Genomic DNA, 14,006 nt, shown 5'->3' on the forward strand with positions numbered 1-14,006 from the left:
GGGTGATGGGTATGCTGGAAATCTCAATAGCTACATAAAAGGAGGGATTTTGTAAGCATACTACTTCTTGTCCCATCCTTTCCTGTGACGGTGGAATGAAGAATATGGTAATTCAGAGGAGGTCATAGATAGGAAGACTTACTAAACTTCTAATTAGCCTCACAAAATGAGGCTTTTCATTATCACATGGTCCAAACACCCCATACATATTATTTGAATACTCCCCACTTAATTTGCAGGTGGAGGTCTCACCTCCCCCATCCATAAGTAACTAAAGGGCAGAGACAGGCCTTTGGATATACTTTGGGCAGCACCAAGGACAATGAGGCATTAATAAATCTTGTTGCCAACAGTGGTTAAAAGCACAGTTTCTGGGAACAACATTGCTGGCTTCAACTCCTGACCACCATTTATTATTAGTCCTGTAATCTGAGGAACGGAGTCAGCATAAGTTCCAACAGCACGGTAGGAACTCCTTCGCTCTAGAGCTGCACTGGAGCCTAAATAACTCTGTCTTAAGCCCCGCCTCCTGCCCGTCCTCACGTCGCTCAAGCGCAGCCAGGCTCCTTGGGCTCCTCTCCCTAAGCTTGCGAGCTGGTCGGCGGCGGGAGATTGGTTCTCGCGATGTGCGTCTGCGTCTGCGTCTGCGTGCGCGGTCCTCGCGAGCTCGCGCACGCCGCTCCTCGCAGTACGGGGCTGTGGCGGCCTCTTGCTTCTGCGTCCGGGTCAGGACCCTGCGCGGTGGCCGCTGTCGGAGCTAGGAGCCAGTGTCCGCCTAGCCGCCGCCACCCTCGCTTCCTGCCCCTCCGTCTTGGGCTCTCCGCGCGGTGCAGAGGCGCCGGGCTGGGAAGGGAGAGGCACTAGCGTGAGGTTCCCAGCCGATGGGCAACCCTTGGGCGCGCTGAGGGGCCGGGCTACTAGCGGCTGAGGTAGGTGGGCGCGCGGGGGTTTGTCAGACTGGCCGGGAGCAGAGTCCGGGGGGCGGGCGCTTGTGGAGTAGGCAAGGAGTGGGCGAGAACGGGGGCCTAGCCCGCCGGTGAGGAGAGGTCTCCGACCCGTGCCTGGGGAGGGGCTCTGGCCTAGCCCGGAGCGAGGCCTCGGACGTAGCCTGCTCTTCCCCAGGTTTGGAGCTGTTACTGGGGGGAAATTCCTCCTGCGGCGGGGGAGGGGATCACCCTTTCTTCTCTTCGAGAGGTCACAATCCGCAGTCCTCCCCTCACCACTGTAAATAAAAGCCTGCCGCCTTCGAGATGGACGTCTACATGGAGTGGCCTGTGGACTTCTGCAGCCTGCAGGACTCGTAGTGCACGGACAGCGGGCTATCAGTTTCGGTTATCGGGGGTACACAACCCTTTCTCTAGTGTGGGTGTGTATCTTCCACAAAGTTGTTATTACTAGTATGTTAATAATCGCTTTCGGGCCAACAGGTAATACATTTCTAAATGCCTCATGTTAAGAAAGGATTTTGGCACCGGGAAACTGTGCCATGGGCACAATTAAGGAGTAGAAAGAAGACAAAGAAGGCCGTTATTTATGTTCTTTCCTAGTATCAAAACTTTCCGTGGTGGGGCCGGATGCAAGGCTACTGGCATTTGTTTTCGCTTTTGCTGAATAGGCTGAGTGATTGAGATGGATCACAAATGGACTTTCATTCAGAATTATAAAATCGTATATGATTCTCTATAATCGTTACAAGCCAAATGACCTGAAATAAATCTCTGAAAATTATGTGTTACTTGTTCTTTGGAAGAGTACGAAACTTGAATTTTTTTAAAGGAAGGTTTTCTCCATGTTTAAAAAGCTTCATGAATACTTTGTGAATTTACTAGAAATCGTTATAGTTCTTTATGTTGGCAATAATGACTGCCACATTCAAGAGAAGGGAAAGGAATTATTACGTAAAGAACGGTTTAAACACCCAGTAAAACAGCTTCAGGTATGGCAAATTATAGCATATGCTTTAAGAATTCTAATTTAGTCATAGTTAAAATATATGGAAACCCCTAGTTGACTCCCTTACGTTCAGTGAAATAGTTTAAAAGGTAATTAGGTGGGGGAGGCTATAGCTCAGTGGTAGAGTGCATGCTTAGCATGCATGAGGTCCTGGGCTCAATCCCCAGTACCTCCATCAAAATAAATAAATATCCCCCCCCAAAAAACCCCCATAAAAATAAAAAGTAACTAACTTTTGCTAGTCTACACAGTCTGTTCTGTACTCTGGGATTTCATTCAGTCCAAACTTTCTAGATGGGATTTCATTCAGTCCAAGACTTCCTAGAAATGTAATATTCATTCTGATACTGTTAAGATACGTGACCTGCATGCTTTCAGTGAACTCGGTATTATAGAATGGGAAGAGTCTTTCAAGAAAGAACAGTTAGCTGGCCAGCCCTGCGGTGGGAGTAGGGAGGCATTATTAAGTGTAGGATTAATGCTTGTATATGCACAATGTGCATGCAGACATATAAATTCTGCACACGTACACGTGTGTATAAGTATAATGGTTGTGCTCATAAGGATCTAACATGGGTGCTGACTCCCATGTTAAAAAGTTGAAATCTGAAAGTAAAAAAGCATTGGTTTTAGCTGTTTCTTCTTTTAGTTAACTATTTACATGGGTAACAGTAATAGTAAATTTCTTGTCTACTTATTTGTCGGTTACTGAGTAAGCAGAATACTGTACTGATTTCTTGGCAGTAGCAGGGAAGGAAAATACAGAACATATAGAAGACTTGCCCTTTAAAAACGTTCTTTAAGTCAACATCTTCTCTTCCCTGAGATATACAGCTTTACTCCTGTTTTGTGTCCTGGTGCTTAGAATAATGTTTTGCATGGAGTTGGCCCTCAATAAATGTGAGCTATGTCAGAAATAAATTAACATAATATGAACCAAATGCATAAATACCTGGAGAAGATGAAAGGAATTGAAGATGGGTGAATTTTCTTTTTAATTGAAGGTCTACTTTTTAAATGGTCTGTTTTTCTTCAGTGTTGTTGGTATCTGAATAAAGAATATATGGCAGAATGTTGCTTCTGAAAGCCTGACATAATGTTAAGCTGAGAGTATATATCCTGAGTGCTAATAGGTGGTGAATATTCTGATATATTAAGAGAAAATGAATTTAAAGGAAGTAAGGTACGGAGTGAAGGTTTTGGTAAGTTAGTGATAGGAACTTAAAAGGCATGAACTATAAGGCAATGAAGCAGATTATAGGAAGAAACATTTTCCCCCTTTACTGGTAGTGCTTGCTACCTGTGGAAGAGAGCTTGTATCTTTGTACTTCTTTTTACTAGAGCTTTCCAGCAGGGTGATTTCTGAATAATAAAACTGAAAAGGGGGTCTTTTTTTCTCTTAAAATCTGCTTAAAGGTCTGAGTCTTCGTATTTGCTTGTGGTCCAACTTCATTGGCAATAAACTAGTATTCTGATTCCTACTTAATTCTTACTGTACTTCTCAGTCAGTTTATAACTTGAAGAGGAGAGGAATGTGATTGGTCCCTTCACAAATCCCAATGTTGGCTTTCTTTCAGTTTGGAAAACAAATCCATTTGCCTTCAATGTTGTCGATTTTATCAACAGAAAGGTTTTGTGGATATTTCAAGAAGTTATCTACTTTATGGAAAGCCTGACATAATGTAAGCTGAGAGTATATATTCTGAGTATTTGGAGAGTTTGGAGCTAAAGAGGTAAATAAAAACTTTAATGGGAATGTTTTAAATTGGGTCTTGTGTTTTTATTTTAGTACTCATGATAAGTGGTAGATTTTGCCCACCAGGGAATATTTAGCAATATCTGGAAAATATTTTGGTTGTCACAATTTGGAAGGGGAAAGAGCAGGGTATGGCTACTGACATCTGGAGGGTGGAGTGGGTAGAGGACAGGGATTGCTCCTAAGCATCTTGAAATGCACAAGTCAAACTCCCCCACCACCCCCGCCAACAAAGAGTCTGACCCAAATGATAGTGCTACTATTGAGAAACTGTATAGTTTTACATTATACTGAAATTGTTGGTTCTGAATTCAGATTATCTGTGTTTGTATTTGACTTTACAATTTCCTAATGTGTGAACCTGGCAAGTTGCTTAAAGTTCCTGCCTCAGTTTCTATGAAAAAGTTAATAGTATGTTCCTTATAGAGTTGGGTTATAGTGATGATTAAATCAGATGGTGTGCAAAGTGCCAAGCTAATTATTGCCTGGCATGTAAAAAATACTGAAAAGCTGGTAACTTTCTGCTTAATACTACTTCATTTGGAACACATCTTGATGATCTCTTCCTATTTTTCATCTGAAATTAGACTTTGAGTAAATGAAGTGATAATTAATAATCTAGTTCTCATTATATCCTTGGGGAATGAGTGAAGAATTTACTCCTTTTAATATTTGTGTTTAGTTCAGTCTTGTTTTATGTTTTCAAGTCTATAGGGCTTCTGCCATAAACAAGTAACTTCTCCAGGGGAGGGCTCAAGTGCTGGAGTACGTGCTTAGTGTACACTAGTGTTCAATCCCCAGTACCTCCTCTAAAATAAATAAATAACTTAACCTAATTACCTCCCTCCCCAACAAAAAAACAAGTAGCTTCTCATTGTAAATGTTTTTTCTTCACAGTTAAGATTTTAAGCTAGATGACCAAAAAGAATAAAACATGCCAAAAAGAATAAAATATACACACATCCATACATAGATAAAATTTAAAAAGAAAATTTTAAAAATGAAAAAAAGAAAAACAAAAAAATAAGCTAGCTGGCTAATGGCCCTACTCTATCTCTGTTGATTCTCAGCAAATATTTAGTAATTTAACTGAATTCAGTTCTTTGACTTGATTCCCATTTCCTTTTGCCTTTATAAACTGAAATAAATTTACAGTGGTTTTGGCTCACATTAATTATCTATTCTTAGCTTCTGTAACTATTTTCATAACCGAGGTTTTGGTGCAATTTTACATTTATGAAAGGTGCAGGCAAACATCTAACAACTTGGGGCTAGACCTAAATATACATTTGTGACTCTTTCTGAATCTGAATTGAAACCCGTATCTTTGTTTTTTGTTTTTTTTTTAACCTCATTGAAATATAATACTGTAGTCTGTATAAACTCATTTTCTGTGTGTCTAAACGATATGGCTATTTAGAGTTGGCTTGTTATGGTGGTGGTTATAATACATCCTTTATGTAATAGAGAATTCACAGGGATTCTTCACAGACAAAACAGACTTTGGAGTGTTAGTAAGTCACTGGGCTCTTTTCAGGGAAAAAGATCCACACCATATTTATGATTAAGGGGAAAAGCAGTGTTGTACGTTCAACTTTTTGCCTTTGATAACTATACTTGCAAAATATAAATTTTATTTTATTATTATATTTTGTTGTATAAGTCTCAGTTGTTTCTATAAATGTTCACTCACATTAGCTAATGGAAACCTCTGTTTATCCTGTATATTGGTACTGCCTTCTGTTTGGATATATTAGTTTGAAGGGAGTCAGTACCTTTGGCCAAGAGATCATGTTCTTTGCTTGGCACATTCCATCTTTTAAGTGAAACATACACTCAAGATTCTGTATAAATAACACAATTATGATAATTATGAGGAAGTGTCCACCTTGTGGAAACTGGCCAGATCAAAAGTATACATGTGGGAAATATAATAAAAAGCCAAAAGGAGACATTCTAAGAATGTTAGGCAACTGAAAAAAAAAATCATGTTAATAAGAGTTATCTTTGTTACTATCTTTTTAAGATTTACTAATTTAGAAGAAAAGAGCCTACAAAGTATGACAGATTTATTTTCTACTTATACACTTTCCAGTTCCTAAGCAAAGAACATATTAGTAAATTCATACTATAGTTGAGTTATCTTGTATGGCGTTTGTGCCTCCCAGTGATTAAATTGAGAAAAACAAGTATCTTTCAATCTGCTGATGTGTGTTTGTTTATAAGTGGTCTGGAGTCCTGCCTGCCAGCTAATTTTAGATAGCCGGCATAGTTGTTGGAAGACAGACTATTTTCCCATTAAATGCTGTCATACAGATATATATTTGTATATGTGTATTTATGCATATTTGTCTTTCATTTTTGGTAGAAGATGATGCATCCTGTTGCCAGCAGTAATCCAGCTTTCTGTGGGCCTGGCAAGCCTTCCTGCCTCAATGAAGATGCCATGAGAGCCGCTGATCAGTTTGACATATATTCCTCTCAGCAAAACAAATATAGCCACACAGTCAGCCACAAACCAATGGCTTGTCAGAGGCAAGACCCATTAAATGAAACACACTTGCAGACTACCAGTGGCAGAAGCATAGAGATAAAAGATGAACTAAAGAAAAAGAAAAATCTCAACCGATCCGGTAAGCGTGGCCGACCTTCTGGAACCACCAAATCAGCGGGCTACCGGACCAGCACAGGCAGACCCCTGGGAACCACCAAAGCAGCTGGATTTAAGACAAGTCCAGGCAGACCTTTGGGTACAACTAAAGCCGCGGGATACAAAGTCAGCCCAGGGAGACCTCCAGGTAGCATTAAAGCTCTATCCCGTCTTGCCGATCTTGGTTATGGCTGTGGCACCGCTGCTTTTCCTTACCCTATGATGCATGGTAGAGCAGTTCATGGGGTAGAGGAAACCAGCAGCGAGATCAAGCCACCCAATGAGTGAACGAGGCAGGAAAAGAGGGCCAGGTTTAGAAAGAAGATTTTGAATAATCCCAAAGCTTCTGGTTTTATTTTGACATACATGATTTTGCAGCCTGGGCTTTCCAAATTTGTTTTCCCTTTTGTTTTTTTTCCTGCTTCTGCTCGGAAACTGCCATATGCTGACAGATGCACTCAGGGCATAAGCAGTGGCATTGTATTTATACATAGGTTCAAATGTAACACCTGTTTAAATCATTTTTGCTTTTCCTTTAGAGTTATGGTTGTATCTCATATTTCACTACTACTTTTGGGTCATTCTAAATGGATGCTTTATGTGCTAAACAACTGAAACCATTATACCTGTTAGTTTGTGAAGTAAGCATACATTATGATAAAAATATCTAAGATATTTTTAACTGACGAAACAAAGCAACGTAATGATTCAGGATTACTTGAGGTAATGGCTGTGAGTTTTTATGACATTTATGTGTTCATGAGACAAGACACAGATATTTGTATACTTTGGCATTTATATGGACTTCATAAGTTAAAAATCTTATTCTTAATGTTCTAGGTTAAAGCAGCTTCTTATTTATTGATCTACATGGCATTAGTTGATTTAACCATTATTCTTTAAGAATTCTTTAGTGTTTGCCTTTCATCCATGATAGGTTGTGTATTTTTTAATTGCCTGAGAGCATATACCAAACACTACAAACAATTCGTATTCACGAAAAAAATTAAACTTTTTAATAAAAACTGCACATTACATTTTTGGTGAAATACAATGCATTCTGAGAATAGCATATTTAATATAATAGAAAAAGAAACATTCTTAAGGTCTGCATGTAGCTATAGTTATTATGTTTTGCCTGTCATATACTTAGTTTTAAAGCATTATACTTAAAACACTAATGTTGTTCGTTTATTAAGAACTGTTTTAGTTTTTTCTGAGTTGTGCCATTGCATTAGCACTTACTGTGGTTTCAGGTTTATACCTACCAAAGGGCACAAATTGAATGGTAGACTGTAAAACTGGTATAAACAAAATGTAATTTTCTGACTGTAAGAACCCAAATATTAAGAAATATATAGGAATCCATCTATGCATGAAACATATAAAAAAAATGTTGGTTAGTTTAATTAAAAATCTCATTGTGGCTCTAGTGAGACCACTTCATCCAAAATAAAATTTTTTTTCCAACAGTGTTTGCTTTAGAAGCAAGGTAGATAGCAAGGAAAAAAACGTATTGGGTAGGTATATATAGTAGGGACAGAGGGAAATCTCTTTTCTTCCTTTCCGAAAGTAATATTCTTTGTTAATATACATTTTATTTATTCTGAATTTGTTCTAAATAAAATAAACTATTATAAACTTGGATTTGGAAAAAAATTCCACTCAACTTTAAAGTTACAATGTATTTGCAAGCTTAAATGCCTTTGAGATTATAATGTAGATTTGAAGGACCCCAAAACTTTAAAAATAATTAGATTTTTTAAAGGGCGCATATTGTGTTATTTGGGCTTGCTCTCAATTAATGCAAACTCTGATTGCAAATGGATGTCATGTTTCATACCTTTTTTATCAGGAAAAAAGCAGCAAGCCTTCAGGTGTTCCAGTGATGCCTGACACAATGAGCTGGACTTTATGCTGCTCTTTACAGTAAGAGGTGTTGCATTGTATGTGGGGACTGTGTGTGCACTGGCATCTAAGACAGTGACCTCAACAATTTTAGTTTTGCACAAACCAGAGAGAACAATGTTGGATGACTTACATGTAATCAGTTGTAACGTGCTGGCAGCTAAATTGCTATAGGAGTTTCTTCTTGCAGAAACTTAAAATATAAAAGTTTAAATAATTTACTCAAAACAGTATAACTTCTGACACAAATGCTTACATCTTTATTCATATGTTCATCTATCCACTTTTATTATGTATCTGTCATTTACTGTTTCTCAAGATGATTTTCAGCAGTTGGCTGCTTAGAAATCCTCTTTTGAGTTGCTGAAAACAGTTGGTTAATTAAATGTTCTACCACAGAATTATGTATGTCATTGTCAAGGATTGGTTGCATGTTGTGTTTTATAGTATGCCTATTTGACATTTCCCTGTCAGTTTATTTTCGTCCTGATTTTCTTACACATACTCTGCCCTTTCTCCCTACCCTTTCCTACATTCGTTCCCTTTTTTCTTTCTACTTCCTCCAGCACATCTACTCAGTGGTGCTGTGCTGTGTGTCAGAAGATAGAGCAGGTGTATTATTGTATAATGAATTTTGTGCACATGTTAATAGAATGATGAAATCAGCTAAAGGAAGTATGTTCATGGCAGTGTTTATTAACATCAGGAGCTATGTCCCAGGAAAAAAGGGGGGCAAATGGCTACTACTTTTGTGAATGGATAACATCATTTAGAAAGGTGAATTTCCTGTTCATGTGAGTAGTTACCTGGAATATTATATCTGTATGCTGATGAGCATCTCCTGATTCTACTTCCTTTTCTCCTTGTGAACAGTTTATTGGTGCCATGTTGAACAGAAAGACAGATATCTAAGTGGTAACATGAATGAAGTCTTAAAATATAAAATATTTTTACTTATCTCTAAAGACTACATTGTGCATCTTTTGTAACACTGTCTCTTGTCATGATAAACACTGAAATAGCATGTTAAACAATTGCCTATACTTTAATATAATCAGTAGGGGAAAACTGGCCTTTTCCTCCCACTGAATGATTATTCCTTGAAAGGTAAATTGCTAATTTTATATTGTGTCATTCTGTTCTTCACAAAATAGGTTTCACTATTCTGTATTAAAACTGTTGGTCAGAAATTGATCTGCTATTCAAGTAAGTTTGCTTTACTTTTTTTCTTTAAAAAATATTTTAACATGCCTTATTTATTTTTCTTTTATTAACAAATTAGGAGCTAATACAGATGAATTTTTCTTTTTTTGGGGCAGATATATCCTTGCATAACTAATCTTTAATGTGGGATGATTTTGATACTATCTTTGGAGTTTTGCACTGGATATTAAAATACTAGCACAGTGTATTGGAAAAAATAAGTATCCGATTTTTAATATTTGGGGATGTTTTAAAAATCAGTGTTTCAATTAGACTAAAAGATTCTTTATATTTTTTATTTACTTTTTAAAAGAAACATCTGTTAAAGTAGTACAAGTAATATTTATTCCAAACTCATGTTTGTGTGAATTTACATGTGTATTTTCATTAAATAAGAATAGAGTTTCTTTGAATTAAGGAGGGAAAATAATTATCTGGATCTGTTTATTAGTTCAAAAGTGATCCATCCATTGTAAGAAAACCCAGTGTATGAGCTCAAGAAAAAAAAAACAACTTTTCTTTTATATTCTAAGAAGCTTTAAAAGAAAAATTCAGGGGATGTTGACAATAACTGCTACCCTGTCAGTCATTGTCCATATATGCAGTAAAATTTTATGATCCTTTTATAGTAAAATTACAAGAATTCACAACAGTTGTTCAAAACATTTCTTTTTCTTTGGACATAAAATATTTTGATGCTGTTATGTTTTTGTTTTTATTATAGTTTAACTATATGCTATTAAACTCTAGGATGTATCTAAATCTTTCCTTTGCTTTTTCCCCTTCCCTCCACCCAAGTAGGTAAATCTGTGTTCTCACATAAAATGTGTTTAATTTTTGGAAAATTTACTCCGATGGTAAATCAAATGTATGATTTATAGTAATCAGATCACTTTGATTCTTTAAGTTTCACAGTTTCCTTTTTCCACAGATAATTATGGAGAATAATTACCAATTAACTGATTCAAGCACGCTATCCTCTGCTGTAAAAAGTCTGAATAGATACTGTGTATGTTTTTATGTCCATGAACTTGAGCTACTCGTGTGCAATTATGTGTATGGGAATGGAGTAGTGTTCATGATTTGTATCTATATCATCATATGGATGTATATTTATTAATAAAGTCATTACTTTAAAACCAGTTATGTTTACTACTTTATTTCTTAGCGGAGTATTTTCCAAGCAGGGTAATTAAGAATGGTAACCCTCTTTCATGTTTATGGGTCTTGTATTTTTCTTGGGTTGTGCTTTCTGAAATCTGCCTCTCTATACTTTTTTGTTTTTCTCAAAATAGTAATTATTTATATATTTATAATTTAAACTTCTAACTTATAAATGGATCTCATTTTCTTCCCAACATTAAGATACTTCAGGCTAATAGTTCTAAAGGCTTAAATTTAAATGTGATTGATCCTTTTACTCTAAAAAATTTAGACATTAAATATGGCTAATTTTTTTAACCTGAGGGAGAACAGCATGTGCATTTTTTGTAACTCAAATATTGATGATGTAAAAAGAAAAACACTTCCCCCTAATTATTTGAACCTTTTCCATTTTCTCCGAATCCTGCAGATCACCTAGAACAGACCCAGTGCCTGTTTTTGTAAATAAAGTTTTATTGGAATAGCCATTCCCATTTGTTTACATATTGTCTCTGGCTGCTTTTGCACTACAATGACAATTAGTAGTTGTGACATAAGGCCTGCAAAACCTAAAATATTTACTGATTATTCCTTTCTTTTACAGAAAAGTTTGCTGACCCCCCTCACCTAGAAGGGTAACTAGAAGTTTGTACCTTTTAACTCCGTTCATCCATTTAGTGCCCATCACTGCCACCCATCTGTTGGAACCACCAGTCAGTTCTCTGTATTTGTAAGCTTGGTTTTTGTTTTTGTTTTTTAGATTACACACGTGAGATCATTACAGTATTTTTCTTTGACTTATTTCACTTAGCATAATACCCTTAGGATTCATCTATGTTGTTGGAAACGGCAAGATTTCATTTTTTTTTTATGGCTGAATCATGTTTCTATATATAGATAAATGTGTTATATAGATAAAGATTTCTGTGTCTATATATCACATTTTCTTACCTATTTTGTTGATGGACACAAGTTGTTTCCATATCTTGGCTATTGTAAATAATGCTGCCATGAACATGGGAGTGCTTATATCTTTTTGTGTTCATGTTTTCGTTTTCTTCAAATAAATACCCAGAGTGGAATTGTGGGATCACATAGTCATTTTATTTTTAATTTTTTGAGGAACCTCTATACTGTTTTCCATAGTGGCTGCACCAATTTACATTCCCACTGGTAGTGCACAAGTGTTTGCTTTTCTTCACATCCTCATCAATGCTTGTTATTTCTTGTTTTTTTGATAATAGGCATTCTAACAGGCGTGGAAACCACTCTTGAACATAAAGAATTTGTTACATTTTAAGTAAAAAATACATTTAAGTTAGTAATTTCCCCAAGTTTTCAACTGGCCTAATAAATTCAATAATCTTAATAACTATTGAACATCTCTACAGTGTAGCAGCTCACATACTGAATAAGACTCAAGTCCGTACCCTCAAGGAACTCACAGTGGAAGACAAATGCCTTAGTATGTAGAAATTAAGCTATGTAATGCCAATTTTTATTTGTTCTGAATAAAAATTTTAACATGTTTTATCTCTCAAATTAGCTAATTAATTTTAGCATTGAGCTGTGGAAACTCCAGGCCACCTGCTTAGTCCTAAACTTTAGGCTTGTTTTCAGATGAATTTCAACAGAAAAACTGGTTATTGTGCTTTTTCTTTTTTATCAGGTAAGAGATCATTCATAAATCGTGATGGGAGCTACTTATATGGCTATTGTGCTCCCTCAGTCACATGAAAGAGACAAATAATAACTACAAAATGTTACGCATCCTCAGTATGCCAGGTGCAGAATGGCTGATGACTGAAACTGATTTTTTTGGAGTAACTGTAGGACTGTAAAAGAGCACACATACAAAAAGTGTTTGTAAAAATTCTGTTTAAATTTTTTTTATTTTAGAAATAACAAAATTTATACAAAATTTAGTCAAAATAGAGTCAATGACCTTCCATGTGACCATCACCATGCTTCAGTAATTAAAAATTCAAGGCCTGTCTTTTTTCATGTACATCCCACCTACTCTCTGCCCCCCTCAATTATTTTGAAACAAATTCTCCAATCATGTCATCCTAAAATATTTCAATAGGTATCTATAACTAATGACTTTCTAAACATATAAGCATGATATTATTATTATTCATAAAAATAATTATTATATATCACCAAGTATCCAAACATAAAATCGAACTAATTGTCCCATAATTATAAAAATTTTCTTTAATTGCTAAGTCTCTATATTGAAGTGTAACTTACATATCAAAAAATTTTACCCATTGTAAGTATACAGTTTATTGTATTTTGTATGACTGTCCAATTATCCCAGCATTGTTTGTTTAAAAGGCTATCCTTCCCTCCATTGAATTATTTTGGCATGTTTATTGAAAACCAATTGACCATAATTGTATAGGCTTTTTTCTGGGTTTTCTTGTGTATCCCATTGATCTATATGTTAGTACTTATGCCAATACTACACTGTCTTGATTTCTATAGTTTTATAAGTTTTGAAGTTGGGTAGTATAAGTCTTCTTACTTTATTTTTCTTCCTTAAAATTGTTTTGGCTATTTTGGTCTTTGTATAGGTTTGGTCCGTATAGTTTTTAGGATAAGTTTGTCGGTTTCTACAGATCTCTATGATTTTGTTAGGGATTATATTGTATCTATAGATTAATTTGGGAAAATGTGCTATCGTAACAGTATTCCAAATCCAAGAACTTGGTACATCTCTCATCTGCCTAGGTGTTCCTTGATTTTCCTTAGTGATGTTTTATAGTTTTCAGTGTATGAAACTTGCACTTTTTTTGTTAAATTTATTCCTAAGTGTATTATTATTTTTGACAATAATGTAAATGGAATTGCTTTCTTTATTTCACTTTGTTGATACTATATAGAAATACAGTCCATTTTTATCTATAGATCTTGTATCTGACATCCTTGCTAAAACTCACATTAGTTCAGGTAGTTTTTTGGATTATTTCCATAGGATTTTCTACATACAAGATCATGTCATTGGAGAATACAGACAGTTGTTCTTTCTTTCCAAAATATAGACCTTTAATTTCTTTTTATTATTTATTGTACTGGTTAGACCCTTCAATACAATGTTAAATAGAAATAGAATAGATATCATTGCCTTCTTCCTGATATTAAGGGGAAGTCTTTCATCATTAAGTATAATGTTAGCTGTATGTTTATGGTAAATGCCCTTTAACAGATTGAGGAAGTTCCCTTTGTTCCTAGTGTTTTGAGAGTTTTTTTAATGATGAATGGGTGTGGGACTTTATAAAATGCTTTTTCTGCATCTATTGGTTTATTCTACATTATTTTCATGATGGTCAGGATTTCTCTACTTTCAAACAGAAACTGAGAATCATTGACAATAATTTTGGTCCATTA

General features: G+C 35.8%; 1 protein-coding gene across 4 annotated transcripts; it reads left to right on the forward strand.

Annotated features, from left to right (window-relative positions):
* The first annotated feature begins 645 nt into the window (after positions 1–645).
* C3H5orf24 (chromosome 3 C5orf24 homolog) lies at positions 646–10,612 on the forward strand. Of its 4 annotated transcripts, none has more exons than XM_032476778.1 (3): positions 646–929; positions 3,531–3,686; positions 6,078–10,612. In XM_032476778.1, the coding sequence occupies exon 3, from the start codon at positions 6,081–6,083 to the stop codon at positions 6,645–6,647; it is 567 nt and encodes a 188-aa protein (XP_032332669.1). In that variant the 5' UTR covers positions 646–929; positions 3,531–3,686; positions 6,078–6,080; the 3' UTR covers positions 6,648–10,612. The 4 variants fall into 4 exon arrangements, with proteins under 4 accessions (XP_032332669.1, XP_032332670.1, XP_006179684.1 ...); XM_032476779.1 differs by having other exon boundaries at positions 3,580–3,686; XM_006179623.3 differs by lacking the exon at positions 3,531–3,686 and having other exon boundaries at positions 657–929; positions 6,078–6,507; positions 8,215–10,612.
* Positions 10,613–14,006: the final 3,394 nt, after the last annotated feature.

The sequence above is a fragment of the Camelus ferus genome, chromosome 3 (assembly GCF_009834535.1).
Source record: "Camelus ferus isolate YT-003-E chromosome 3, BCGSAC_Cfer_1.0, whole genome shotgun sequence".
NCBI classification, from domain to species: domain Eukaryota; kingdom Metazoa; phylum Chordata; class Mammalia; order Artiodactyla; family Camelidae; genus Camelus; species Camelus ferus.

Coding starts and splice junctions, on each gene's coding strand:
- C3H5orf24 (XM_032476778.1), top strand. CDS start 6,081: ATGATGCATCCTGTTGCCAGCAGTAATCCAGCTTTCTGTGGGCCTGGC.